Source organism: Petaurus breviceps, unplaced genomic scaffold (genome assembly GCF_028583685.1).
Source record: "Petaurus breviceps papuanus isolate PSGF00001 unplaced genomic scaffold, PetGlider_PUasm1.0 90760, whole genome shotgun sequence".
NCBI lineage: Eukaryota > Metazoa > Chordata > Mammalia > Diprotodontia > Petauridae > Petaurus > Petaurus breviceps.
The window spans coordinates 8,750,797-8,777,442 of NW_027187338.1; the positions used below are offsets into that span (position 1 = coordinate 8,750,797).

General features: G+C 50.2%; 1 protein-coding gene across 2 annotated transcripts; it reads left to right on the forward strand.

Moving 5' to 3' along the window:
- The first annotated feature begins 1,679 nt into the window (after positions 1-1,679).
- On the forward strand, positions 1,680-14,990 carry TINAGL1 (tubulointerstitial nephritis antigen like 1). Of its 2 annotated transcripts, none has more exons than XM_069068064.1 (12): positions 1,680-1,920; positions 3,124-3,441; positions 4,899-4,962; positions 6,152-6,244; positions 6,352-6,466; positions 8,710-8,833; positions 9,000-9,150; positions 9,421-9,610; positions 9,768-9,813; positions 10,346-10,469; positions 11,480-11,525; positions 11,781-14,990. In XM_069068064.1, the coding sequence occupies exons 2-12, from the start codon at positions 3,138-3,140 to the stop codon at positions 11,922-11,924; spliced, it is 1,401 nt and encodes a 466-aa protein (XP_068924165.1). In that variant the 5' UTR covers positions 1,680-1,920; positions 3,124-3,137; the 3' UTR covers positions 11,925-14,990. The 2 variants fall into 2 exon arrangements, with proteins under 2 accessions (XP_068924165.1, XP_068924164.1); XM_069068063.1 differs by lacking the exon at positions 1,680-1,920 and adding an exon at positions 1,952-2,137.
- Positions 14,991-26,646: the final 11,656 nt, after the last annotated feature.

Sequence of the window (26,646 nt, forward strand, 5' to 3'; positions counted from 1 at the left end):
TACTGGAATAGAGAGTGCCAGGACTGGCAGAGACATAAGCCTAACCTTGCTGTCTGGCTGCCAACCTTCTGCCTGGCTTACTGCCCGCCCGCCCTGGGACACAGGGCTCGGAGCAGGCAGGGGCGGGGGGTACAGAGCACCCATTGTCTCCTGCCCCCACCATGCACCCGGGCACAGGAAGAGCTGGAGTTGAAAGCAGGAAGTGGAAGGAGAAAGCTGGCACGTGGTGGCCAGGTGTGAGGGCCCTGTGTGACCTCAGGCAGGAAGCCAAGTCTTGGGAGGACCCAGGAGTCCTCGACTCTGCCAGCTCCCTGACAAGAGGTTGGGGGTAGGATACCAGTCAGATCTAGAAAATAGCATGGAACCGCCTGGGCACAAGGCCAATGCCCCAGGCACTTCAGGTGCCCACCCTCAGTCTCTCCCTATAGAAACCCAGCCAGCAAACGTCTGTCTGTCTCAGCTTGGCCCCTCGAGGATTGGGGCCAAGGAGAGGGTGCATACAGAAAAGCCTCTTCCCACCCCCGTTGATGCCCTGAGTAGATAGAGCAGCCAGTACACCTAGTTCAGAGAATAGATCAATTTACCTAGGATTACGCAGGCCTTAGGCCTGGCCTGAACTCCAGGTATCCCCCAGACCTCCCTTCCAGGTACTCAAGGTACATATTGCCTCCTCTGGCCTTGGGCCCTCTCTCTGTGTCCCAGCTGTGGGGGGGGATCCTCCCCTGAAAGGTATCCCCCAGGATCCTAAGTCTGAGCCCTGAGCCTCCCCCCTCCCCTGCCCCTCTTTGGATGCCAAACATTCCCAGGAGCTGAGGCTATTTCAGCCCCAAGCCCTGGCCCCACCCCCTCCCCCGGCCCAGTCCAGTCCAGCCTGTGTTGAGCCCTGGATCTGAACTCCTAATCTGACCCATGAGCAAGTGACTTTCCTCTTGGGGCCTCAGTTTTCCCCATCTGTAAAATGAGAGATTCAGACCAAATGACCTCAGAGGTCTGTTGTAGTTCTCATGCTGGAAGCCAGCTCAGAACCATACAGAAAGTCACAGGCACGGGAGGGGGGGGGTCGTCTCAGACCGAGTCCGAGCACCATGGCAGCAATGTATGTGACTGATGACCTTCCCTAGAAGCAGCAGGTGGGCAGAGGAGTTAGAGGCCCAAATTGAGGGGACTGGACAAGGTGGCTTTTAAAGGACCCTTTCAGCTGGAAAGTTAGGGAAGCCTGGGATTCCTGGTTGACAGGTAAGTCCCCCCCCCCCATCCAAGATGCTTCTGTTGTCCCAAAATGATGCTTAGAAATGGTTCTCCCCCTCCCCCGACCCTGGACCTCCACTCCATTCTTTGGCTCATGACCTGGAACTGGGGAAAACCCAGATGGAAGTCCCTCCTGGTGTCTAACCCAAATCCCTCCTGCTTCAGCAAAGGTGTGTTTGCTTATGGGTGTTGAGGTGGGGCCATGGAGAACGCAGTAATCTCCCCTTCTAGGAATGGGAATGGGGAGAATGAAGTGACCCTTACCTTGGCTCCCTGGTCTTGACCTCTCCACCATCCCCCCTGCTTTCCAGTCCCCTGCTTGCCTCCCCTCACTTGGCTGGGTCAGGAGCAAAGAGCCAATCCAGGTAGGAGCTCACCTCCCCGCCTTTCCCCTCCCTAGGTCCCGCCCTCTAGGGGCAGGGCTGGGCGGGGCCACTACTAAAGCCAGGGTCCACCCTTCAGTTCCACACTGTGCTGCCCAGCCCCAGTCCAGGGACACTGCTGGGTCGAGAGGGAGGAAGGCGTCTGGAAGGCTGCCTGGGGCAGTGGGGGAAAGGAGGAGGAGGAAGGGAGGGGAAGGAGAGGAGGAGGAGGAAGAGGAAGAAGAAGAAAAGGAGGAGGAACTTCAGGACTGCTTCCAGTCCAGAGCAGGAGCCAACACCCCTCACCCAGGTAGGGCCCCTCCCCAGCCGGATCTGGGCGGGAGCTTGACAGGCAGATAGATGGTGGCCTCCCCATGCTCTCCACACTCAAGCCCATGCTGGTCCAAGTGAGCTTGTTTGGGGACAAAGGGGCTGGGGCAGAGAAGGGATAGTGTGGGGTGACCTAGAGAGAAATGGGCAGAGATGACCCAAGAGATGGGAGCAGACCAGCAGAGGTCGGGGAGCAGGTGAGTGAGAGAGACTCAGGCACTATTAATTGAGATGGCCACTTAGGTCCTTTTTAGCTCTGATTATGAGAGGAAAGAACAGAGAGACAGCAATGGGGGACAGATGATTAGGGGTAAGGACTGGTGGTCTGATGGAGGGGAAGAAGAAGAAGGAGTTGATAGAATGACAGAGAGTTGGAGAGAAAGACCACAAGTCAGGAATGGAATAGATAAGGGGGAGAGGACAGAGGGGACAATACAGGGGGACTCATAGGAGATAGAGGGAGGCAAGATAGAGACAGACATGGGGGACAGATGGATTGGGAGGAGGGTTGGAGTAAAGTATAGGGGGAAGAATAAGGAAGGGGGTAGGATAGGGACAGAGGGATTAACAGAAAAGATGAGGGGGCGATGACAGAGATTGGGGGGCAAAGGATGGAAAGACAACAGACTGAGATGGTGGAACTGGGGACAGATGGAAGAAGGAGGGACAAAGGGAAGATTGCTGGTTTGAGGTGGGGAGAATAGAGGTGGCGTTTTGGAGATGAGAGAGTATGGGACTGAAGATCTTGGATCCAGCCTCAATACATAAGAAAAGCTATTTCTGGGATGCTCAGGGGGCTTCATCCTTCTTGGGAAAAGGGAGGGGGTTGTGGGAGTATGGGTTGAGTCATTCTTCCTTCATCCCTCCCCTTCATATGCCTTACTAGGCAGGAGCAAGAGTCAGGGGCTTCCTCTGGTGTGGGCTTCCCAACACCTAGGACCATCTTTCCCCCAGTCTCCCCAGATCTGTGGCTGGGTTTATAGTTTCCTAGTCCAGAGGCCGCTGCCTCACCCCCTACCCCCACCACATCACTTCCATAGGCCGATAGTCTGGGCTCCAGGGTCCCCTTGTTTGCTTTGGAAGCCAAGAATAGGAAGAGACGCAGAGGTCTGGGAACAGAGCACAGGGGTCTAGGTCTCCAATTCTTTTAACAAGGAGCCTTCCTCTACCTCCACACACACAGTGGCTCCGGGCACTATGTGGCTGAACTCCCTCTTGGCTGCCCTGCTGCTGGCAGGCCCAGGAACCCTGTGTGCCCGGAGTGGCCGAAGTCGCCGGGAGCTGGCACCAGGTTTACACTCCAGGGGCATCCGGGATGCAGGTGGCTCTTATTGCCAGGCACGAGACCTCTGCTGCACAGGCCGGGAGGATGACTGTGCCATGCCCTACCTCGGCACCCTCTGCTACTGTGACCTCTTCTGTAACCGGACGGTCTCCGACTGCTGCCCTGACTTTTGGGACTTCTGCCTGGGCATTCCACCCCCCTTCCCTCTTATCCAAGGTATGTAGGGTCCTGCCTGGCCTTGCACCCCTCCTGGACTTGTCTCCAGGTTTGAATCTAAGGCCAGGTGCTAATCTAGCTGTGTGACCTTGGGCAAGTCTCTTCTCTAGGCCTCAGTTTCCTCAGCTGTAAAATGAAGAGATCAGACAGAGAAGGGGTTCTTAACTCTTTTTGAGGGGTCATAGACCCTTTTGGCAGTCTGGTGAAGCCTGTTGAGCCCTTCTCAGAATAACATGTGTTTTTAAGTTCATAAAAATATTGAAGGAAATTTTGAATTTCAATTAGACATTAATGAAAATAAAGATATATATATATATATATATTTTTTTTTTTTCCATCCAAGTTCCTTGACCCCCAGAAATCTATCTGGAGATCTTCTGGCTCTAACATTCTAGGATTATGCCTTCTCTAAATGGGATCAGGGAGGAGAAAGAGGAAGAGGAAGACAGTCCTTAGAGAAGTCCTTCAACCCCTTTCCTAGGCTCATCCCCGCTCCTTCCCCATGAGAAACCATTCTATCCAATCTGGACTCTCCAGGTTCTGAAGGGGCGCAGGCAGGGCCCAAGCCTAGGTTCCCATGCTCTCCTAATGCCTTGTTCTGAGACTCAGGGCTAGGCACTGGCTGCCTCATGCCCTTTCTCCCTACCCCTGGCCCAGTGGCCCCACCCAGCCCCACCCCCTGACTCACCCATCGGCAGGAGGGTCCAGCTCCACGGATGCCTGGATCTGGGAAGAGGGAAATAATACACCATATCCCTGGGGTAGAGCTGGAGTTTCACTGACTGGTCTTTGTGGGACTTGGTGGTTTTTTTGGAGTGTGGGGCATCCACCTGCTTTCTTAGGGATGCCCTGACTTATTTTAGAGAGATCCTTAGCTAGTTTCTGGGGGCCTACTGCTGGACTGGGGCATGGTCTACTGCCTGTTTTTTAAGGAGCAAGGTGCCCAGTCTCCATCAAGGATGGCCAGAGGGGGTCACCTCCCAATCCTTTTCTCTCCCACCTTGAGGATCCCGAGGGTGGGGATGCTAGCAGCTCATTTACATGTTCCTGCCTCTGACAGGTTATTCTGACCAATGACTTATCATAAGCCCAGCTGGTTTCCTCCCTCAGTGCCCCGGGACTCCTGGGCTTGACTTCTAATAGCTCTGTGGCCCTGAGGGAGTGACTCACCCTCTCTGCCTCTATTTCTCCTCTCTTCCCAATATCCAGGATAGTGCAAGCCACCAAGGGCCTAAATAAGTGTTTTGGTAACTGAGAGACCTAGAAATCTTTAGAGTAAAAGGGAAGGATGTTGAACTCTAGGTGGGATTTTCAGAAATCTGTCTGGAAACAAGAGGATGTGTGGGATTATATTGGGGAGTGGGGGAGGGGAGGGGTCTCTGCTGTGGCTGAGTTTTGGGGGAGGGGCCCAGCCTGGTTCTCTTGACCCCAGTCCCTGACCCCTCCCCCATCCCCAGGGTGTATGTATCAGGGACGAGTATACCCAACCCTTGGGACCTACCAAGACAATTGTAACCGATGGTGAGTGTTTGAGGCCTTTGGGGATGCCTGAGGGAGGGCTGGGGGCCCCTGGAGTGGAAGGGCACAGTGGGGGACAGGACCCCAGCATAACATCTTCAGAGGCTCCAGCTGGGCAGCCAGGGGATCTTGGGGCCCCTTTCCCCCCATATATACCTTTTTCCCATCTGTCCCTACCCTTCCTCTGCCTCTTCCTGATTTTCCTATGCCCCTCTGCTGTCTATGTCTCAAGTCTCTTTCTCCCACTGTGTCTGTCTCCACACCCCCTGGGGCTCCAATGGGCCTCAATCGATACCTTTTAAGGAGCCTGATGGAAGCACAGGCCCAGTTTTGGCTGAGGCTGAGCCAGCTGGAGGCTGGGAGTGGGGTGGGGTGGGGTGGAGAAACGTTCTGAGGGAGGGGTTGTGCTGGAGAAGTGGGGGAGGGACAAGTGTGCTAGAGACAGATGGACTGAGACTAAAATGACCCTTTTTGAGTTGGGGGCTATCAGTGTGTCTCCCCCCGCCCCAACCCTGGCCTCCTAGAGCAAGTCTGAACAGGAGAGAAATGGAATGGGACCTAGCCAACTGTGTGTATGAGCAGGTCCCAAATTCCAGGCATGGGGTTGGGAGAAGAGGTTGGAGGGCTGGACATTTAACCCTTCAGTGCTCAGAGATCCTTTCACTTTGTCCTTCATTCCCTCCCTCTATCCATAAACTCAAAGTATCTGTAAGTGTCTGTCCTTCCCAGCTTCTCAAGGAACTGTTGCTCCCCCCCTTTACTCCCTCCCCAGAGTCTCTGGGAGGGCTAGTTGCCAAAGCCCTGCTTGTGGGAAGGACTGTGAATGCAGAGTCCTCAAAATCAGCATCAGTTACCTCCCCTCCAAGTGTGGAGTCTCCGTCCTTCACAGTAGGGCTCAGGGTTCCTTTCCCTCCCCCATTATTCCCCAACCCTTTCCAGGAATCAGGGCCACTGGGGGCACATTCCTGGGAAGGCCCCACATACAAACTGAAGGCCGAGAGCAGTGATCACTCCCCCCCCCCCACTTCCTGACATGACATGACAAGAGGGTTTCCTTCCTGCTGCCTCCCCCTCCAGGGATTGCTAGAAGCAGGCTCTGAGCAGGGGAGGAGGGGACAGGAGCTCCTGGGGGGTGTGGCTGTGTCCCCACCTCCCAGCTTCTGCATTAACCCTATCCTTCCCTCTTTGTCAGCACCTGCAAGGAGGATGGGACATGGGAGTGTGACCAAGAGCCCTGCCTGGTGAACCCGGACCTGATTAATGCCATCAACCGTGGCAACTATGGGTAAGATGAACCTCTGGGGCTCCCGGCATGAGTGCACAGGGGCCATGACATGTATCTCCTGCCCTCTCCCAGAGCCCCTGTGACTCCTGCCCCTCCTGTACCCTTAGGTGGACAGCTGGGAACCACAGTGCCTTCTGGGGGATGACTCTTGATGATGGGATCCGGTACCGTCTGGGCACAGTGCGACCCACATCCTCTGTGATGAACATGAATGAGATACAGGTGAATTGGAGGGATGGGGGTCCCCAAGTGCACTATGGAGGCCTGAGGCCGCCTCCCCTGCAGCTCCACAGTTACTGCCCCAAGACACCCCACCCACCTTGGGGCCCCAGCACAGCTTCCAATGTGAATCAGGAATTAGGGCTTCTGGACTTGCTATCTGGCCTTGCTTGTAGATCCTCTGTAAAGTCCTATCTGTAAAGCCCTGGGATGATCTCAAGAGTCATTTCCACTTCTAACATTCTATATTCATAGATTCCAAGTGCCCTACTAGCTCTGACATTCTGTGTTCTACCATGACCATCCCCTACCCTTCAATCTATGTTCTAAGCTCTGACATTCCATGTTCTAAGCTCTCCCCCAGCTCTGACATTCTGTGCTCTGAGCTCCCTCTTATATCTGCATTCTGATAACGACAATTTCTGTAGCACTTTCCATTTTCAAACCTCTTTACATACATTGTCTCATTTGATCCTCACAATACCCCTTCAAGGTAGGCACTATTATTATCATCACAATTTTACAGATGAGAAAACTGAGTGGAGAGGTGTGGTGACTTACCCAAGGTCTTGGTGTAAGAAACTGTCTGAATCAGGATTCAGATTCGTGCCTTCTAGATGTACGACTCCATGCTGATCATGCTATCCCCCTGCCATCCTCAGTGATGCCTCAGTATGGTTAGCATCTTCATTTGCATATTTCCAGGGGGCCATTCATAGACTTAGATATTTAGATCACATACTACCTAGTTTTGCAGATGGAGAAACTGAGGCCCCATTGTAGCCTTTTCCCTCCTCCTCCCCCAAAGCTGGCCAATCCTGGGAAAGCCCCCAGTTGCCTTGGACTCTTGGCAGCTCCCAGGGACAGGCTGGGTCCCATGTCTGGGACCTTGGGGTTGGAGCTGGAGGCTATGAGCCTGTGCTCCCCCTTTCCCTTCCCCCAAGGGTCTTCTGCTTCCATCGGTCTCATGGGCTGGGGCAGGGATAGTGGCCTTGGTGGAGATGACCCCAGGAGGCCTCTGGGGCCAGAGGAATGGCCCCTACTCAATGACCCCAGTCTCCTGGGCTTCCCGCCCCTGGCTATTTTCTGCCTCCCTTTGTTTTCTCTTGGTAGCTGGCCAGGTCATGGGGCTCCCTCAGTGACGTTCCCTTCCCTCCAAGCCAAAGGTCCCCGTGGCCTTGGACAGCTTTTTAGCGTGAGAGGGAGGATGTTCAAGGAAGGGACTGAGGAGGGGCGATAGAGGTGAGGGGCTGAAGGAAGATTGGTGCAGGAGGGATGCCAGGAGGCCCTGGCTTTCCCTCTCTGGGCCTTGGTTTCCTCAGCTGTAAAATTCTAGGTGTGGGCTAGGAGGCTTCTGAAGTCCTTCCAGCTCTGAGCCTATGAATTATCTCTTTCTGGGCCTCAGTTTCTCTCTCTGTTCAATGTGAATAATGACCACTGTCTGACTCCCCTCTTCCCCAATGTTAGGAGGGCCCGTGGGTCGCAGGAGGTGCCCCTAACACAAACAGGTTTGTATTGAAGCTCTTGTTTTTGTTGAAAGAAGCAGCAGGAGCTAGGAGACACCACGGTGCCTTGTACACTGGGCATGGAGTCAGAAAGATTTGAGTTCAAATCCTTCCTCAGACACTTGCTGGCTGTAGGATCCTGGGCAAGTCACTCAAGCCTCAGTTTCCTCATCTATAAAATGGGGATAATACCAGCACCTCCCTCCCAGGTTGTTGTGAGGATCTGAGATAATATTTGTAAAGGGCTTGGCACAGTGCCTGGAACACAGTAGGTGCTTAATAAATGCTTGTTCCTTTTCCTTCCCCCCTGAAAGAATTGAAATGGGGTGGCTAGGTGGTGCAGTGAGTAAAGCGCTGACCCCAGAGTTGGGAGGACCCCCCCCACACACACACAAACTAGCTGTGTAACCTTGGGCAAGTTACTTAACCCCAATTGCCCTCTAAAAGGAAAAAAAAAAGAAACTAAATGGACAAAAAAAATCACAGATGACGGGACCATGAGGTCAGCTCATTTGGAGCTGAAAAAGGGCTTAGATCTAGCCCAAACGCCCCTTACGCAGATAGAGTCTGTACTACTGAGGCCTGTCCTGGGAGGGGCCCAGTCCCGTCGCCCATCTCTCTTCCATGGGTCTGGCTCTAGTTCTTGGGCCTCGCCCCTAGAGCGTGAGGTCTTCCACTTAGCCTGAGGCCCAGGACTTCTGGGGGAAGCTCAGGGGGCACTGGTTTGTTTATACTTTGTAGATGGTCATGTCACCAGATGAAACTCTCCCCTCAGCCTTCAATGCCTCAGCTAAATGGCCTGGCCTGATCCATGAGCCCCTGGACCAGGGGAACTGTGCAGGTTCCTGGGCATTCTCCACAGCAGGTAGGGGCTGGGGCTGAGGCCGGGCTGGAAGCTGGGGCTGGGACTGGACTTTGGAGGAGGAGCCAGGGGGTTTGGTTGGGCGTGGGCTTGGTACCAGCCCGGCGAGGCTAGAACCTTGCTCAGTGTCCCTCATCACCATCTCTACCTACCCTATTCCTCTCTCTAGCTGTGGCCTCAGACCGCATCTCCATCCACTCCATGGGTCATATGACCCCTGCCTTGTCCCCTCAGAACCTGCTGTCCTGTGACACTCACAATCAGCAGGGGTGCCGGGGTGGGCGGCTCGATGGGGCCTGGTGGTTCCTGCGTCGCCGTGGGTGAGCAGACTTGGGCACAGGGGAGCCCCTGAGTGCTGCAGAAAGGGACCATGGGGGGAGTCCATGGGCCTAGATACTGGGGGTTGGGGGATAAGAGGAAGAATCAGGACAAGCAGCCAAGGAGAGGATCCTGGCTAAGGGGACGCGGAGGAAGTGGGCAGGAGGGGCAGAGGGCAAGGCATACACTCTGAAAGGCTGGGCTGAGGGGACTGAGAGTGAAGGGTTCTCCTTCACCTTCTTTTCTCCAACCTCCCCACTGTCTCTTCACAGGCTAGTGTCCAATCACTGCTACCCATTCTCTGCGAGAGATCAGAATGGGGCAGCCCCTGCGGCCCCATGCATGATGCACAGTCGCCACATGGGCCGGGGCAAACGCCAGGCCACAGCCCACTGCCCCAACAGCCGGGCCCATGCTAACCACATCTACCAGGCCACACCTCCCTATCGCCTCTCCTCTCATGTGAGAGCCCAGGCTTGGGGGCAGATGGGAGGGAACTTGGGAGCATATGCGGAGGGGGGGAGGTGGGAGCCACCACAGGCTAGGGTGACCCAGGCAAAAACAGGGAGAAGGGGGTCTGGCCTCTGGATCCTCAGGTCAGCCTTATCCCCTTCCCTAGGAGAAAGACATCATGAAGGAGCTTATGGAGAATGGGCCTGTCCAAGGTAAAGGCTTTCTCCCCTCTGCACCCCACCATCCTCCTCCCTCTGCTCTCTGTCCCTCTCTTCCTTTCCCTTCTCTCCCTCCCTCCCTCTCTCCCCAGCCCTGGCTCTCACACTCAGGAGTTGGCAGAAACCTTGGAAATTCCACCTTGTCCTGAGACCAACCCTCCCCCCTCATACCCACCTGTTATGAAAGGCTCTGTGTCCCAGGCCTGTCAAGCAGAGGTCACAGTAGACACCCCCTCATAGACCCCATTTCCCTTTAACATTAAACACAGGCTCAGGGCCATGCTCACCCCTGGCTGGCTCTAAGGAAGCAATGTGGGCACCCCAAGGCCACCAACCCATCCATCCCAGACTAGGGCAGAAACCCATCCCCACCTCTGGCTCTGACAGGGAGATGGTGCTTGGTGGGGAGAAGGTGGAGAGGGCACTGATGGATTTCAGCCTCCTCCTGTCTTGGTGTATGGGTAGAGAGAGGCAGCGCTGAGGGGATGCCCTGAGCAGTGCCCATCAGACACTCCTATGCCCACAGCCCTCATGGAAGTGCATGAAGATTTCTTCTTATACAAGAGTGGTATCTATAAGCACATACCGACCAGTCTGGGGAAACCTGAACGTTACCACCAACATGGGACTCATTCCGTCAAAATCACAGGGTGAGAAGTGCCTTCTGGGAAGGGTGCCAGGGCCAGCATGGGCAGGGCCTGGTCTGGGGGCTCCAAAGGGGCATCCAAGTGAAGTGGGAGGAGCTCCACATTTGGAACCTGGCATTCTGGATTCAAATGCCAGCTCAGCTACCAACTCGTCTGGACCTTGGTCAAGACCCTTCCCTTCTCTGAGGCTCAGTCTTTCCATCTGTAAAATGAGTGGGTTGGACCAGACCATGTCGGAGAACTGGAATTCTATGAGTTGCTGGTCATTCTTCTCATTGTGCCTTAGAGATGTCCCTGATTTCTACAAGGGTAGTAGAACTGAGAGGGAGTAGCTGTCCTGGGCACTGAGGGGCAGTGTCCACCCTGCCCACCTCTTCCTGCCAGACCCTGCCTTGTCCACAGCTGGAGGGCACACAGAGAGGATGAAATTGAGAGTTAAAAGTGACCAGTCCTAATTTACCCACTCAGTGGACACAGAAGGAAACTGAGACTCATGAAGCAGGGCCTTGTAAAGCTAAGATTCTAACCCAGATCCTCTGACTCCAAATCCAGGGTTCTTGGGCTCAGCACCCTTCCCCTTGGCACTAGGAAGGAATGGTTTGTTCCTCTTCCCCACTTGCTGGGCATGAAGGGGAGGGGGAAAAGGGTGATCCCCAGGGCAGTAAACATTCCAGGAGGAAAGCCAGACTGGTAGTCAACAACCCCAGTCACCATGGCAATTGGGGATTGAGGAAGGGAAGGGGGGGCAGCCCTAGGGAGGCCCAGCTGAGGACCTTTGAGGGTTGGGGAGGAGGCCCTGTCCCTGGGAAGGCCAGGGCAATGTGTGGTGTACCTCAGGGCCCCTGGCCTGGGCACCACGAGATCTAGGTTCTACTCCTAGGCCATGCTGTATGACCCTGGACAAGTCCCTGCCCATCTCTGGACCTCAGTTTTCTCCTTTAGATGATGTCTGGGCTCTTTCCAGCTCTGACATTTTGTGAATTTGACTCTAACTCCCCTCCCCTGTCCTAAAGGTGGGGAGAGGAAATTCAGCCTGATGGACAGAAACTGAAATACTGGGTAAGTCCCAACATGTCATGGGAGGTGGGAGGGGAGGGACCTTCAGAACTCCAAAGCCCCTATTCTGAGAGACCCTATGTGGGAGGAGAGGGGAGCTGTTCTCGGGGAGCCCCTAGCCAGGGGGAGGGGAGTAGACATGGCCCTACACTCAGGGAGCTGCTGGTCTGAATGCTGAATCCAGGAATTTAAGGCCTGGTTGTGACCAGGGATCCCACTCCCCCACTGTCTTTGCACCCCTCCTCTTTTCTCTAACAGACAGCAGCCAACTCGTGGGGCCCAACATGGGGAGAGAATGGATATTTCCGAATTGTCCGAGGGGCCAATGAATGTGATATCGAGAGCTTTGTGGTGGGTGTGTGGGGAAGGGTCGGCATGGAAGACATGACCCCACACCACTGACCCCTCAGCTTTGGCCTCCCTGGAGCCCTTTGGGCCTTCTCCTGGATGACGATTTGGGCATCCTCCAAGAAATGCCCACCACCCATCCCCTGCTGCTCAGATCTGGAGCCACAGCCTAGTGGTGCTAAGAAGTTTGCTTGGGTTGAGGTTCAGATCCCACAGACAGCAGAGCTCCCGATCCCTGCCCCTTCCCTGTCCAAAGGGAGGGGGACCCAGTCTGCTGAGCCAGCAGTTCCCTTGAGGGCCTTCTACCCCCTGCCCTCCTCCCCAAATCCTGCCTTTCAACCTCACTGAAGCGTGAGCTGCCCCTAATCCCTGCCTGATGATGTTGCAGTCCCAGGAGAATGGGAGCATGGGGTAAGGAAGTCAGAGGGGGCAGGAGGGGTTCTCAGAGCCCCCAGGACCCCCCTCCCACTTCCTCTTTCCCAGGAATATAAAGAGGAAGCTGCAGGCCCCTGATCCCCCAGCCTCTTCTCTCAGGTCCCCTCACCCCTGCCACCAAACTGTCTCCTCTCGTTTCTCCATGGCCCAGGGCCTGCTGAGCCAGGGAAAGCCCAACTAGGTGCATCTGGGGACCCCCTGAGCCCTGATGGGCACCATGCTGGTCTTCCCCCAGCGGGAGAGAGGAGCCTGGCTTCAGACCTGTGATTCCTCCTCACCCCACTGCCTAGGCTGATGCCACTTTCCCTTTCTCTTTCCTGTACTTTCAGTCTTTGAGAATATTTATTTTGCTTATTACTGACTGTAAATAAACCTGATTTACACACAGTGGGCTGCCTCCTGTGCTAGGCAGAGCCCCTTTTTGTCTGTTGCCTGCAGGCCCTTGGGCATGAGTGCTCTGCCCAGGATGTGTGTGTGTGTGGGGGGGCTAAGGATAGGAAGTGGGGAAGACCCACAAAACCCTACAGAGGATGGGTCAGTTCCATTCAGTAAACATATGCAACTCACATGCAGGGCAGGAGCTCCCCAAGCTTGAGGCAGGGAACAGGAACACACGGCCACAGCTTCCTCCCTTGGATGTCCCCAAAAGTCACAGGATCTCAGCAAAGACCATTTTGTCCAATGAGGACCTGGACAGAGACGTCCCTGACGACCCACCTGACGCTCTCTGGTGTGAAGGGGCTGCCCCTTAGCTCCCTTCCTTTCTGGACTCCCTCCTTGTCCTAGCTGCTGCTCAAGTCCCCAGCTCAGCCCTGCTGGCTGCTCTGCTTTCCAGAAGCTCCTGCTAACTTCTAGGCCCAGGTCCATTCTCTCTTTCTCTCTTTGACTCTCTCCCTCCCTCCTTTCCCTCCTCTCCCTCTCAGTCTCCTCTGTATTTCTCCATCTCTTTGTCTCTCTCTGTGTCCCTGAATCTGTCTCTTTGTCTCTCTCTACATTTCTCTCTCTCTCCCCCTCTCTGTCTCTGCTTTCTCTCTCCCTCTCCTATCTCTGTGTGTCTCTGTTTATCTCTTTGATTCTCTCTGACTCTGACTCTGTCTCCTGCCTCTGAATCTCTGTCTTCATCAGCTTCCATGGCTTTGGTTTTTTATCTCTACACTCATGGCTCCCAGATCTACAGTCCTGGCCCTAAACTCTCTCAAGCTCCAGCTGCCTATAGGACATTTCGATCTGGATGACCCATAGACATTCCAAGCTCATATCCAAAACAGAACTTATTCTTAGAGTCAGCGAGATATAGTGTAATCTAAGGACCTGCCTCTGATTCCTACTGCAGGGTTACTGTGTAACTGGAAGTCCTTCAACCTCCAGAGGCCTCAGTTTCCTCATCTGTAAAATGAGGGAGTTGGACCAGATGGCTTTTGAGGTCCCTCAGTTCTAGATCTAGACCCTATGCTCCATCCCCAAACCCACTCCTCTCTCAAGCTTCCCTGGTTCTGCTTCTTCCAGTTACCCTGGGGGCACAGCCTAAAAAGTCATCCATTCTTCAGTTTCACTTTCTCCCTCCCCCTCTTCAATCTTGTGGATTCTGCCTCAGCCTCTCTCTCAAGTGTTCCCCCTTCTCTGCGCTCACCCCCTTAGTTCAGAACCTCATTTTTTTTTCACCTGGACTCCTACTATAACCTCTCTCCCCTCTTTACACAATCTTCCAATCAGCTTCCAAATGGATAAGTACAATGCCTGATCATCAGGCATTCCCCTATTCAAGAAACTCCAAAGCCTCCCAATTACTTTTGTTGTTGAGTCATTTCAGTCATGTCCTCATTTGGGGTTTTCTTGGCAGAGGTACTGGAGTGGTTTGCTGTTTCCTTCTCCAGCTCACTTTACATATGAGGAAACTGAGGCAAACAGGGTTATGTGACTTGCCCAGGGTCACAGCTAGTAAGTTTCTGAGGTCAGATTTGAACTTAGAACCAGAAGATGAATCTTGCTGACTCCTGGTGCTTTGTGCACTATGGCGCCACCTAGCTGTTCATCCTTAGGGTATCTCTAGGGTCAAATAAAAATTCCTTTGACACTTAATTCCCTTCACAACCTCATCCCAACCTTCCTTCCCAAGCTCATTTTGCTTTATTCTCACATACACAGAGACACTCCACAACCCACTCTATGGCCCAACTGAACTGGGGGTCTTGTTTCTCAGGCACAACATTCCATCTCTCACCTCCATGCTTTTACACAAACCACCTCCCACCCCCTCACTGCCCTCCCTCTCACATCCGCTTCTATTCAAGTTCCAAATTTTCTTTTAAATGTCATGTTAGACTCAGATAGAAACAGGAGCCACTAAGCTTTAGAGAAGGATCTCTATGGGCCACATATCAACTCAGAATACCACAAATATTAGTATTATCTGTGTTTTATTGTATTTTCTAAAAATTTCCCAATTATATTTTAAATTGGTTCAGGCTGCAGTTCAAATCAGTTTCCTATACAAGGCCCCTTAGCTGTTAGTGCCTCCCTCCAAATTTACTTGGTGTGTATCTTGTATCTCCTTATATCCATATGTTTTTCTCCCTATAGAATGTAAGCTCCTTGAGGGCAGGGATGCCCAATGTTCTTTGTGGTTGTATTCTCAGCATCTAGCACAGTACACACTTGGTGCTTAATAAACTCGTGTTTGATCCATTGATTGATTGAACCTGTGCTTGGAGATTCACATACAGCCCCCAGCGAAGAAGGAGCTGAGAGCAGATAACTGGCTGTCACAGCCAGTGCTCTAAGATTCCTAAACTTCCTTCTCCCTCAGAAGACCCAGCAGCCTCCACAAAGTCCTCTGATGCCTCCGCCATCTTGAGGTGGAGATGATCGGAGGTGGCACAGTGGAGTCTGAAGGACCTAAGTTCATTTCTGCTTCAGACACTTATTGGTTGTGTGACTTTGGGTTCCCCTGTCTCAGCCTCAGTTTCTGCATCTGTAAAACAGGGATCATAATAGCACTGACCTTCCAGGGTTGTTGAGGCTGAAATGATGTAACATATGTAGGGAAATGCTAGCAAATACAAGGACATGCAAGTAGAAAATAGACTCTCCATGATGACTTTGAGTAGAGTCTCAACAATGGACTGTCTGAGTCTACTCTCCAAAGTCCAGCCCAAGAGAAGAAGGGGTAGAGAAATTTTACAAAGAGTTCCATAAAGCTCTCTGAATTAAATCATGTACGTCAAGAGGAGAGGCAACATGGGTAATGGATGGGGAGCCAGTCTTGGAACCGGGAAGAGCTGGGTGTGAAAGTCCAGCCTCTGGATGACACAGAATGTGGCACGTTCTGGTCAAGTGACTTCTCAGTGCCCCCACAAGGCGTCTATTTATAAATTGATAAATTGCAAAGAAGGAAGGAAACAAGTATTTACTAACCATCTACTCTGTGCCAGGCACTGTGCCAAGGGCTTAACAAATCTTCTCTTGTCTGATCCTCACAAGCACCCTGGGATATAGGTGCTGTTGTTAGCCCCATTTTACAGTTGTGGAATCTGAGGTAAGCAGAAGTTAAGTGACTTGACCATAGTCACATAGCTAGTTAATGGCTGAGGCCAAATTTGAATTTGGGTCTTCCTGACTCCAGGCCCAGTGTTCAAGAACAGGATGACCTGAATTAGTAGAAGGAATTTCTTCATCTAGGCACAGAGGTGGGAACCTGTGGCCTCGAGGCCACATGTGGCCCTTTAGGTCCTCAAGTGTGGTCCATCTAGGTCCTTAAGTGTGGTCCTTGAAGTCAAAGGGCCCAGTCTTGAGGACTTAGAGAGGTTACATGTGGCCTCAAGGTTGAAGGCTCCCCTGAAGGGGATCTTACCAAACACTTCTCTCCCATCAAAGATTTTGGTGCTCAGAGACTTCAATGCAAAAGTGGAAACAATGTGAAGAGGATATAAGACAATGGAAAATATGGACCAGGGAGGGGGAATGTGATAGGCTTGCAGTCTACATCAAAGTATCTCTAGAAAAGAATCATATGACAGGGGCAGCTAGGTGGCACAGTGAATACAGTAGCAGCCCTGGAGTCAGGAGGACCTGAGTTCAAATCTGACCTCAGATACTTAACACAAAACTAGCTGTGTCACTTAAGTCACTTAATCCCAACTGCCCTGCCTTCTCCCCTCCAAAAAAAAAAATTCTATTAAAAAAAAAAGAATCATATGACAGAGTGACAAATCATACATATCCCAGAAAGTGAAACTGATTGGACTTTAAAAGACAGGAAATTACTGTTTGTTGATGTGAAAGGCATTTCTCATGTTTTTGTTTCTTTATATAGTCACACCACCAGCTCGTTAGAGCAAAGGTCCAAATTAGTACAAAGCTAGAAGAAAATTAAAACGAGAAAAATCTATGACATATACTTACAACAGCTCCAGCCCAACCCATTTAGACAGGTAATTAATGATGGAAAATGGAATCTGGATGAAATAAAAGACACAGACACCTCTGAGAGTAATTTTATATAGAAGTTAAACTTATTTAAGTCAATTGTCAAAAAAAAAGAAAGTTAGGTAAACCTAAGTTTAATTTAAAGTAAATGTAATTTAAAAGTTAAATAAACCCCAAAAGCATCCAATAAACAATTGATTTATTTGCCAAGGGAAGAGATATAATAGCCAAGGGCAATATTGGCTTACAATACAAACTCATTTGTAAAATCTTACATAGAAGGCCGTTCATTTATTAAGTACCCACTACGTTCCAGGCACTGTACTAAGCCCTGAGGATACAAAAAGAGATGAAAGATAGTCCCTGTCCTCAAACTGCTTCCAATCTAACAGAGGAGAGAGGATGCAAACAAATACAAAGCTAGCTTTATGTGTTAGAGGACCAAAGTGACATCATAACGTCAGGATCAAGGTATAGTGTGTCTGACTGTGGCTGACCAGACCAATATGATCTCAGAAGGCTAGAGTCTACCCCAGGTTGGACACAAATAGTCTGTATACAGGATAGATTGGTAAGAGAGAGAAGGCACTGGAATTATTAAAAAGAGTTGAGGAAGGCTTCCTATCGGAGGCCAGATTTTAGTTGGGACTTAAAGAGAGCCAGGGAGGTCAGCAGGTAGAGCAGAAGAGGTAGGGCATTGCAGGCTTTAGGGGGAACAGCCAGAGAGAACACCTGGAGTTCAGAGACACAGGGTCTTCTTCATGGAATAGCCAGGAGACCAATGTCACTGGATTGAGGAGTATGTGAGGAACAAAGTGCTAAGAAGGCTGGAAAGGTAGGAGGGGACTGAACTGTGAAGGGCTGTGAATGACAAGCATTTTGTATTTGATCCTAGAGGCAATAGGAAGCCACTGGAGTTTATAGTGATGGCATGGTCAGACGTGCATTTTAGGAAAATTGCTTTGGTAACTGAATGAAGGATGGATTGCAGTGGGGAGAGACCTGAGGCAGGTAGACCCATCAGCAGGCTACTGTAGTCAATGAGGACCTGCAGCAGAGTGGTGGCAGTGTCAAAGAATGGCAGGTACTAGAAAATGGGAAAGGTGGGTCTTGGAAACAGCTTGGATAGATAGTGAGGAATCCAGAATGACTCCTACCGGTAGGTTGTGAGCCTGAGGGACTGGGAGGATGGGGTTGCCCTCTACAGTAAAAGGGAAGGAGAAAGAGAGGGTTTAGGGAGAAAGACAATGAGTTCAGCTTGGGCCATATTGAGTTTGAGATGTCTGAAAGGCAGCTGGAGATGCAAGATTGGAGGCCAGCAGAGAAAATAGGGTAAGACAAGTAAATTTGAGAATCATCAGCATAGAGATGGTAATGAAATCCACAGAGCTGCTCAGATCACCAAGTGAAATACTATCAAGGGAGAAGAGCAGAGGGCCCTGGACGGCATTCTTAGGGACACCTATGGTTAGAGGGTGTGCGTAATGATCCAGCAAAGGAGACAGAGAAGGATCTGTCATCCAGAGACAGACTGGGGGGGGGGAGCCCAACAAACAAACCAGGAGAGAATGGGGTAACAAAGAGGAGAAAGTGGTCATCTGGGTCAAGACCTGCAGAGAAATCAAGAATGAAGATTGAGAAAAAGTTTAGAGATTATTAGTAACTGTGGAGAAAGCAGTTTTGGTGGAATGATGGAGGAAGCCAGATTGTAAACCGACAAGACGAGGTCGAGAGGAGAGAAAATGAAGGCACCTGTTGTAGAACGAGTTTTTGAGGAGTTTAGCTATGTGGGATGATAGCAGGGATGGGAGGATCAAGTCAGGGCTTTACTCAGGATAGGAGACACCGACATATTTGTAGGCAGTAGGAAATGAGCCAGTAGACAGGGAGAGATTGAAAATAAATGAGATAGGGGTGGCTAGGTGGCAAAGTGAATAGAGCACTGGCCCTGAAATCAGGAGGACCTGAGTTCAAATCCAGCCTCAGACACTTAATATTTACTAGCCGTGGGCAAGTCATTTAACCCCAATTCCCAATTGCCCTGCATTCCCCCCTCTAAAAAGCAAAACGAATGAATAAATAAATAAATAAATGAGATTGGGGATGACAGAGGGAGCTGTCGGAGGAAACCGAATGAGATGGGATCACTTGAACAAGTAGAGGGCTTAGCCTTGGTAAGGAGTAAGGCCATTTCATTGTGTGAGGCAGGGGTGAAGGAGGAGAGGGTGGCAGAAGGCATCTGAGTGACAGGGCATGAGGAAGAGAGAAAAAGAAGAAGTTCATGGTGAACAGCCTTAATTTGTTCTGTGAAATGTGAGGCAAGATTCTGGACTGAGAGAGGGGGAGGGGGAGGAGGCAAGGGAGGTCTGAAAAAAGTTCCAGAAAGGTCTGGAAGAGCCGCTGAGGAGAGTGGGAGAGTGAGCTGATGAGGGAGGTGTAGTAGAGAGGAAAGACCTTGAGGAGAACCACCTAAATCAGAGAGGAGGGAGGGAGAGGATTAAAGCCAGCTTAAGGAGTGTTTGGTAGCAGACCCCAATATGCCAAGTCATCCTGAGGGCAACTAAGGATGAACCAGGGAAGACAACAGGTGAAGATGGAAGAGATCTGCAAAATTTCAACACGAGACTCTTTTGGAACCATCATGGCCAATGGAATCATCACAGCTTGGTGCCCAATATCACGGTACTGAATGGGTAAGCATGGTGCCAACAAGCAATGAGGAGAACATGGCCCCTGAATTAGAGCAAGAGGGAACCCAATATGCTAATGAAGGGGATACAAAGGCTAAAAGACAATCCCTGCCCTCAAGGAGCTTACAGTCTAATGAGGGAAACTAAGTGAAAATTGTACTCAGGATAGATAACCCAGGGAAGGGGCTGGTAATGTCAGGAATCAGGAGAGGATTCCTATAGTAGGTGAGACATCAAAAGTGCAGGGAACTGAGAAAATCACAGCCAACTTTTGTGCCCACTTCCTCTCTCCCTCCTTCCCTTCCTTCCCTTCCTTCCTCCCTCCCTCCCTCCCTCCCTCCCCACCTCCTACCTCTTCTGAACCATATAACAGGTAGGAAGGTAGGAAGGAAGGAAGGAAGGAACCTTCCTTCCTGTTATATGGTTCATAATGAGTATCACCTGGAGAGTCATGGAGGGGCACAGGATGGTGTGTGTGTGTGTGTGTGAAGGCCAACTACACAAGGAAGTATTATGGTTTTGTCTCACTCAGAGTCTGATTAGTTGCTTTTCCTATAAAAGCCCTTCAGTGGCTCACACCCTGAATAACCATCTCTCCAACCAGAAAGGGTGTGAAGTTAGGAGTGGCCCAATGGTTTCAGCCCCTTTCAGACTTGGAAGGGTTGGTGTAAAGGAAGTATAATATTTCTTTAGTTTACTTTAGTCATTCCTTGATTGATAGGTGGTACAGTATGTAGAGTGCTGGGCCTGAAGGCAGGAAGTCCTGGGTTCTAATTCAGTCTCAGACACAGATTAGCTGTGTGCCCCCTGGCAAGTCATTAAACTACTATCTGCCTCAGTTACCTCAACTGTAAAATGAGGACTAAAAAAAATCCTTGGGGCAGCTAGGTGGCACAGTGAATAGAGCACTGGCCCTGGAGTCAGGAGGACCTGAGTTCAAATCCAACCTCAGACACTAAACACAAAACTAGCCGTGTGACCTTGGGCAAGTCACTTAACCCCAATTGCCCTACCTTCCCCCCTCCAAAAAGCGAGGAAAGAAAAATCCTTCCCAGTGTTTTTGTGAGGATGTAATATTTGCAAAGTGTTTTGTAAACCTTAAACTCACTAGCTATTATTATTGGGGGAGGGGAAGGACACGAGGCTAGCCATTGGCTGGCCAAAGGATCAACAACATATCTGGGGGTCTTAAAAAGTATGATTAAACTCTGAGATGAATTCATTCAGGTAGTCAAGGAGAGACCCAGATGTGGAGATAGAACTTAACTCTTGGGAAGGAATTGTTCTTTGTCTCTTCCTTTGCAAATCTTTCAGAATGCAGGAGAGGAAAGGGAATCTTTCTGTTCTTGTGCCCCTCCATTAGTGATGGCATCCTGAGGTGGTACAATTTCTCCAGCAGGAGACATTGCACCAGCACACCCAGGGAGCAAGCCCAGAGGGTCCAGCTGAAGAGAGGAGGAGGAAGCCTTACGGAGAGACTTACCCCTTAGAGATAGTATGGTAAGAAGCACGAGGAAATCACCAAACGTGGAAAAACCCTGGGACCCCAAATTCTGGAGCTGTGAGTTGCCTTAGTATGTACATTCACAATGTGTGTGCCTTTCTATTAGTAGGTTTTATGTGTGTGCCCATGTTTGTTACTGATACTGTGGATATTTGTGGGAGAGCGTGACAAGTTTACGGTTGGGGCAGAGGGGACACTATTCCAGAATCTGGGTGTTGCTGTCAGCCCAGCATCAATGCCCCAAGGAGCAGGAAGTGACCACTGGGATTTACCTTTGGGACCCAGCCCAGCAGCAGCTGAGACAGACTCATTTCACCATCATGCTGCATCTGGATGTGAATTTGGTAGGACTAATGCTATGAAGAAACTGACCTAAGTTTGAGCCCACTCTTCCCAGAGAACAAGGTGAAGTAGGGGAGAGTACGTCCCTAAAGTCTTAGGGGGAAATATTCTTGATATATCTTTGAAATAAATATCCATTCCCTCCCATTTTTTGGGGGGGTTACTTGATGTTAAATAGAACTGGGTACTCATTGGCAGCTAACAGTGGGGGAAACAGCTGGTTTTGTCTCAATGGCATTAGAGAAGAGACACCCCCCCAACCCTCACCCCCACCCCAGGATAACTCTAGAACCTTAAAGGAAAGATACAGGAAGTACTGATCTAGGAGAGTGAGGTCAGAACTTATTCAACACACTATTCACAATTTAGCGGATTTTTTTTTTGGCGGAGGAGGCATAGTTCCAAAATGTTTTCCAGAGTGGTTGTACCTGTTTCTTCATCTGTACAATAAGGGTGCTGGATTCACTTTGGTAGCATCTTTGACTTTTTCACTTGTAGTCAGTGATGAGAGTTTCTAGAGCATTTTGCTGACCTTGGGATTGAAGTTCCAGGATCTTTTTGGGATCATGGACAATAGGTCTTTCCTCCCTTTCTCAGAAGAAAAGTATATGTGCTTTGTAGAATTAATTAATTACATTAAATTAATTTATTAATAATTTTAAAATAAATTAAATGGTTAATTTATTGCATGGTGTACAGGGGCAAACTCACTGAACTCAGAGTTCTAAGGTCTGAGCATAAATCCAACACTGTTCTTTACTTACCTGTATGACTTTGGTCAAGTCCCTCACCTCCCTGGAATTCTATAAAACAAACATTTGGGCTAGATGGCCTTTGAGGTTCCTTCCAGGTCTGGATTCCTGAACCTGTTACTAGATGGTGGGTCTGGTTCCTTTTAGCCCATGACCTGCCCAGGGTCACAACTTGCAAGTATCAGAACCAGAACTCAGGGAAGCAGCGACCAGTCCTAGTGCTGATGCTAACTCACTGTGTGACTTTGTACCTCTAATCCTCTCTAGACTTTAGTTTCCTCATCTGCAAAAGGAAGAGGTCAGACTAGAGCAGAGGCTTGAAACTCAAATAGAAATGGGTCCCATTAAACTGGACAGAAGGATCCCCTGCTTTATTCAGTCATTTCTCAGTCTCATTCTACTCTTCATGACCCCATTTGGGATTTTCTTGGCAGAGATACTGGAGTGCCTTGCCATTTCCCTCTCCAGATCATTTTACAGATGAGGAAACTGAGGCAGACAGGGTGAAGTGACTTGCCCAGGGTCACACAGACAGTGTCTAGGCCAGATTTAAACTCAGGAAGATGAATCTTCCTGACTTCAGGTCCCATGCTCTAGCCACTGTGTCATCTTGACTTAAAAACCTACAAATTAATATTATCTATGTTCTATCGTATTTTTGTTTTATCAAATGTTTTCCCAGTTATGTCAAGAATCGTTTCCCAAATACATTTCATCTATCAAAATATTAAAACAAACAATCGACAAGCTCACAACTCCAGGTCAAGAAACCTTGAGCTAGCCTAATGCACCCATTTTATAGATGGGAATGTTGAGGCTAGGAGAGATGGAGGGTCTGGGTTTAATCTAGTTCAGGCTGCACGCAGGAAGGTTGTGGGCTGCCTGGGGCCTGCTGATGCCTCAGGATGCCCCCAAGTCTTTTCCAAGCCCTGATCTTCTGGGATTTTGTGAGTTTGGGTCTTTCTGAGCCCGAGTCTAGTGGTCGGTCCACTTTGCTGCCTTGCCTCTCTGCTGGCTTGCTCAGGTTTTCTCCCCCATGTTCCCAGGCCAGTGACCTGCTAGAATCCTGTCGTTACCTCAGAGATCCTCTTTTTGTCCCACTGCCCCTTTGGCAGTCAGCCTGGTAAAGCCTATGATCCCCTGCTTTGAATCATGTTTTTAAATGCATAAGATAAAAAGAAAGGAAACTAATCATACTGAAATACAGTAATCAGACTTTAAAAAAAGTCAAGACTCTAGGTTAAGAACCCTTGCTTAATTAAGTCCAATGTACCCATTTTGCAGATAGAGAAACCGAGACCCAGAGAGGTGCCGTGATTTGCTAAGATCCTCTGAGTTGGAGGCTGAGCCAGGGCAAGCACCCAAATGTCCTTACTCCTAGCCCAGGCTTCTTTCTATTACCCCATGCTGAAATGACTGAGCAGAAAGGCCAGGACCCTGGATTAGACCTAGGAGTAGGAAGGGGCTAGACATGGAGGTGGGCCTGCGAGATCAGAGGGAAGCAGGAATGGGTGGAATCCTCACCTTTGTCCCCCTCCTTTACTCCACCAGGAATCTGCTGAGCTGTCACAAATCTTCCTACTGAGGGGTGGAGAGGAGAGGAGGTCTGAGCTGCTGTCCCCACAGATCAGCCTCTCAGGCCTGATGAGCTGAGAGATGTCTCCCTGTTCTCTGGAAGTGGGGGCAATCTCCAGCTTTCCCAGGCTTTCCGTCCCTCCATATGCTGCCCCCTCCCTCCTGGCTGAATTCTCATCTACCCAGGATCAGACAGTGCAGGCTGCTGGGTAAAGAGCCAGTCAGTGCTAGACACTGGGGAAGGGAAGACAGGGGGAAGGGAATAAGCATTTATTAAACACCTACTACATGCATTTGCTTTATAAATATTATCTCATTCACAAAAGTCCTGGGAGATAGCTGCTGTGATTATCTCCATTTTACAGTTGAGGAAATTGAAGTAAGCAGGGGGTTAAGTGACTTACTCAGGCTCACACATCTAGTAAATGTCTGAGGTCAAATTTGAACTCAGGTCTTCCTGATTCCAGGCCTCTTGCTCTACTGTACCCGAAGCTGCCTGTTTGAGAGAGGATCTTTGGGTCTCAAAATCCTTCCAGGTCTCCCCAGTCCATCTTGATCATTAGCTCAGCACCTAGTCTTGGGCAAAGTCACTTAACCTCTGTTAACCTCAGTTTCCTCATCCATACAATGGGAGTATTGAATTTGATGAATTCTAAGGTCTCTTCTGCCTTGATATTCTAGGAATTAACATTCTATTTTTTTTTTAAGGTTCCTCCTTTAAAAAAAGAGTCCAAACACTGGTGTAGTGGATGGAGTATTGAGACTAGAGTCAGGAAGACCCAGGTTTGACTTACTGACTGTATGACCCTGGGAAAGGCATTTAGCCTCTCTGATCCTTAATTTCCTTATCTCTAAAATGGGCATAAAAATAACTCTCAAGGTTGTGTTAGGATGAAATTTTATCTGTAAAGTACTTTGCAAACCTTAAAACACTGTTATATAGGTGAGCAGTTCTGCTGCCGCCTGGAAGGTCACATTCTGCTCTGATGTTCTATAACTCTAGCTTCCCTGTTCCTGTCCCAGGCAAGTCAAGAAGGAAGAGAGGGCCAGAGGATTCAATGACAGGCAACAGGAAGACACCGCTGACGGGGGTGGAAGGTGGCTGGGGTTTTTCCAACTCGGGAAGCTAGGGAGGTCCTCGCCTTACAAGGTCAAGAGGATGGCCCGTGTGACTGCTGAGGCTCCTGTGGGATCCAGCCAAGGAGAACCCACCCCCATGCCCTGGTCATGGTCAGGGGATTCAGGCAGGGACATATACCTGCCCCTCCCCCTTGGGCATCACCTGAAAGGAATGTGGGACCGATAAGGGGCAGCCATTGTCTGACTTCCTGTTTTCGGGGACGTCCTGAGCCTGGAAAACTCCCGGAGCGGGCAGGAGCCAAGGTCCTCCCTGGGCTAGGGAGGGTGGGGGACCCAAGCCACAGGAAAGAGGGTGGGTCTTCATTAGGCAGTCCTCTGGGTGCACTCCCCTCTCTGGGGAGACATGCTTGCATGCATAGCAACCACCAAGGAACACTATGTACCTCTTGGCAACACTCGGTAATTCAATACTGTAAAATCACAGAAACTGGAAGGGACTTCAGAGTATACCTAGTCCAGACCCTGCTTGAATAGGAATATCCTCTCCCACATCAAGCCAGTGAACATCCAGCCTCTGCTTGGATACTTCCATTGACAGGGAGCTCACTACCTTAAGAGGCAACCCATTCCACTTGGGAATAGCTTTGTTGGGTTATGAAGTCCTTAATGTCAAACTGAAATATGCCTCCCTGTACCTTCCACCTTTCTCTCTTGATTGTGTGCTCCGGGGCCAAGAAACCCAAGTCTGATGCCTCTTTTCCAGGACATACCTTAAGGCTACCATGTCATCTCTGAGTCTTCATGAGGTTAAATATCCCCAGTTTTCTCAACATATCCTCCATAACTCAGTCACCAGATCCTCCATAACTCAGTCTCCAGATCCTCTAGAACTCAGTCACCAGATCCTCTAGAACCCAGTCTCCAGATCCTCTAGAACTCAGTCTCCAGATCCTTTAGAACTCAGTCACCAGATCCTCTAGAACTCAGTCTCCAGATCCTTTAGAACCCAGTCTCCAGATCCTCTAGAACTCAGTCTCCAGATCCTTTAGAATTCAGTCTCCAGTACTCTTGCCACCTTGGTCACTGTCCTCTAGATGTGCTTCGGCTTCAGTTTAAAACATGGCCCCCACATTTGGTCACATCATTCCAGCTGGGGTTGGAACGGGGCAGAAAGCATTGGGATTGGTCTCTTCCTTGTGCCTCTTAACGCTGCTTTACTGAGAGCTACAAAACACAGATCACAGAGTTCCAAAGTGTGGGACAAGGTAAAAGTCCTCACCTTCCCACCCCTATATGCCTCCAAAGGCTCATAAGAGCTCTGTACCACAAGACCCATGGTGCCAGGAATCTCTGTACCAGCCAAAAGACAATCATTTAACAAATGTCCAGTGAAGTGGGACAGGGTCTTTTAAAGTGAGCAGAACCTGTCCTGGGAGATGGATCTTTGGCACCAAGAAGAGTCAAAGCCTGAGCCATATACACTCTCTGATATGGACCACTGGCACAGAAAGTTCTCCTGGGTAAGAAAGACAAAGAATGCGAAAGGGACAGAAAGGGAGAGATAGGATCAGGGACAGAGATGGAGACAGAGACAATGAAAGAGACACGAATGGAGACAGAAGTAGGGATAGAGGCAAAGAGATATGGACAGGGGCAAGAGGAGTAAGAGATATAGACAGAAACAGAGATGGGGACAGAGACTGAAAAAGGTGTAGGGCCAGAGACAGGGACAAAGTTGGAACTAAAGAGAGATTTGTAGAGATTGTAAATGAGTTTCAGATTGTGTTGTCTTGATTTTGCTCTAATATTTCCTGATGCATGGCATCTTTATGTTCTGTCACTGATGTTCTCTTTTTCAGAATGTCTGCCACCTTATAAGTCCTCCATATCTTGTTCTAAGTCACTGATTCTCTTGGAAATCCTTAAGGGCTATAATCTTCTTTCTAGAATCATCCTTTAATTCCTTTATTTAG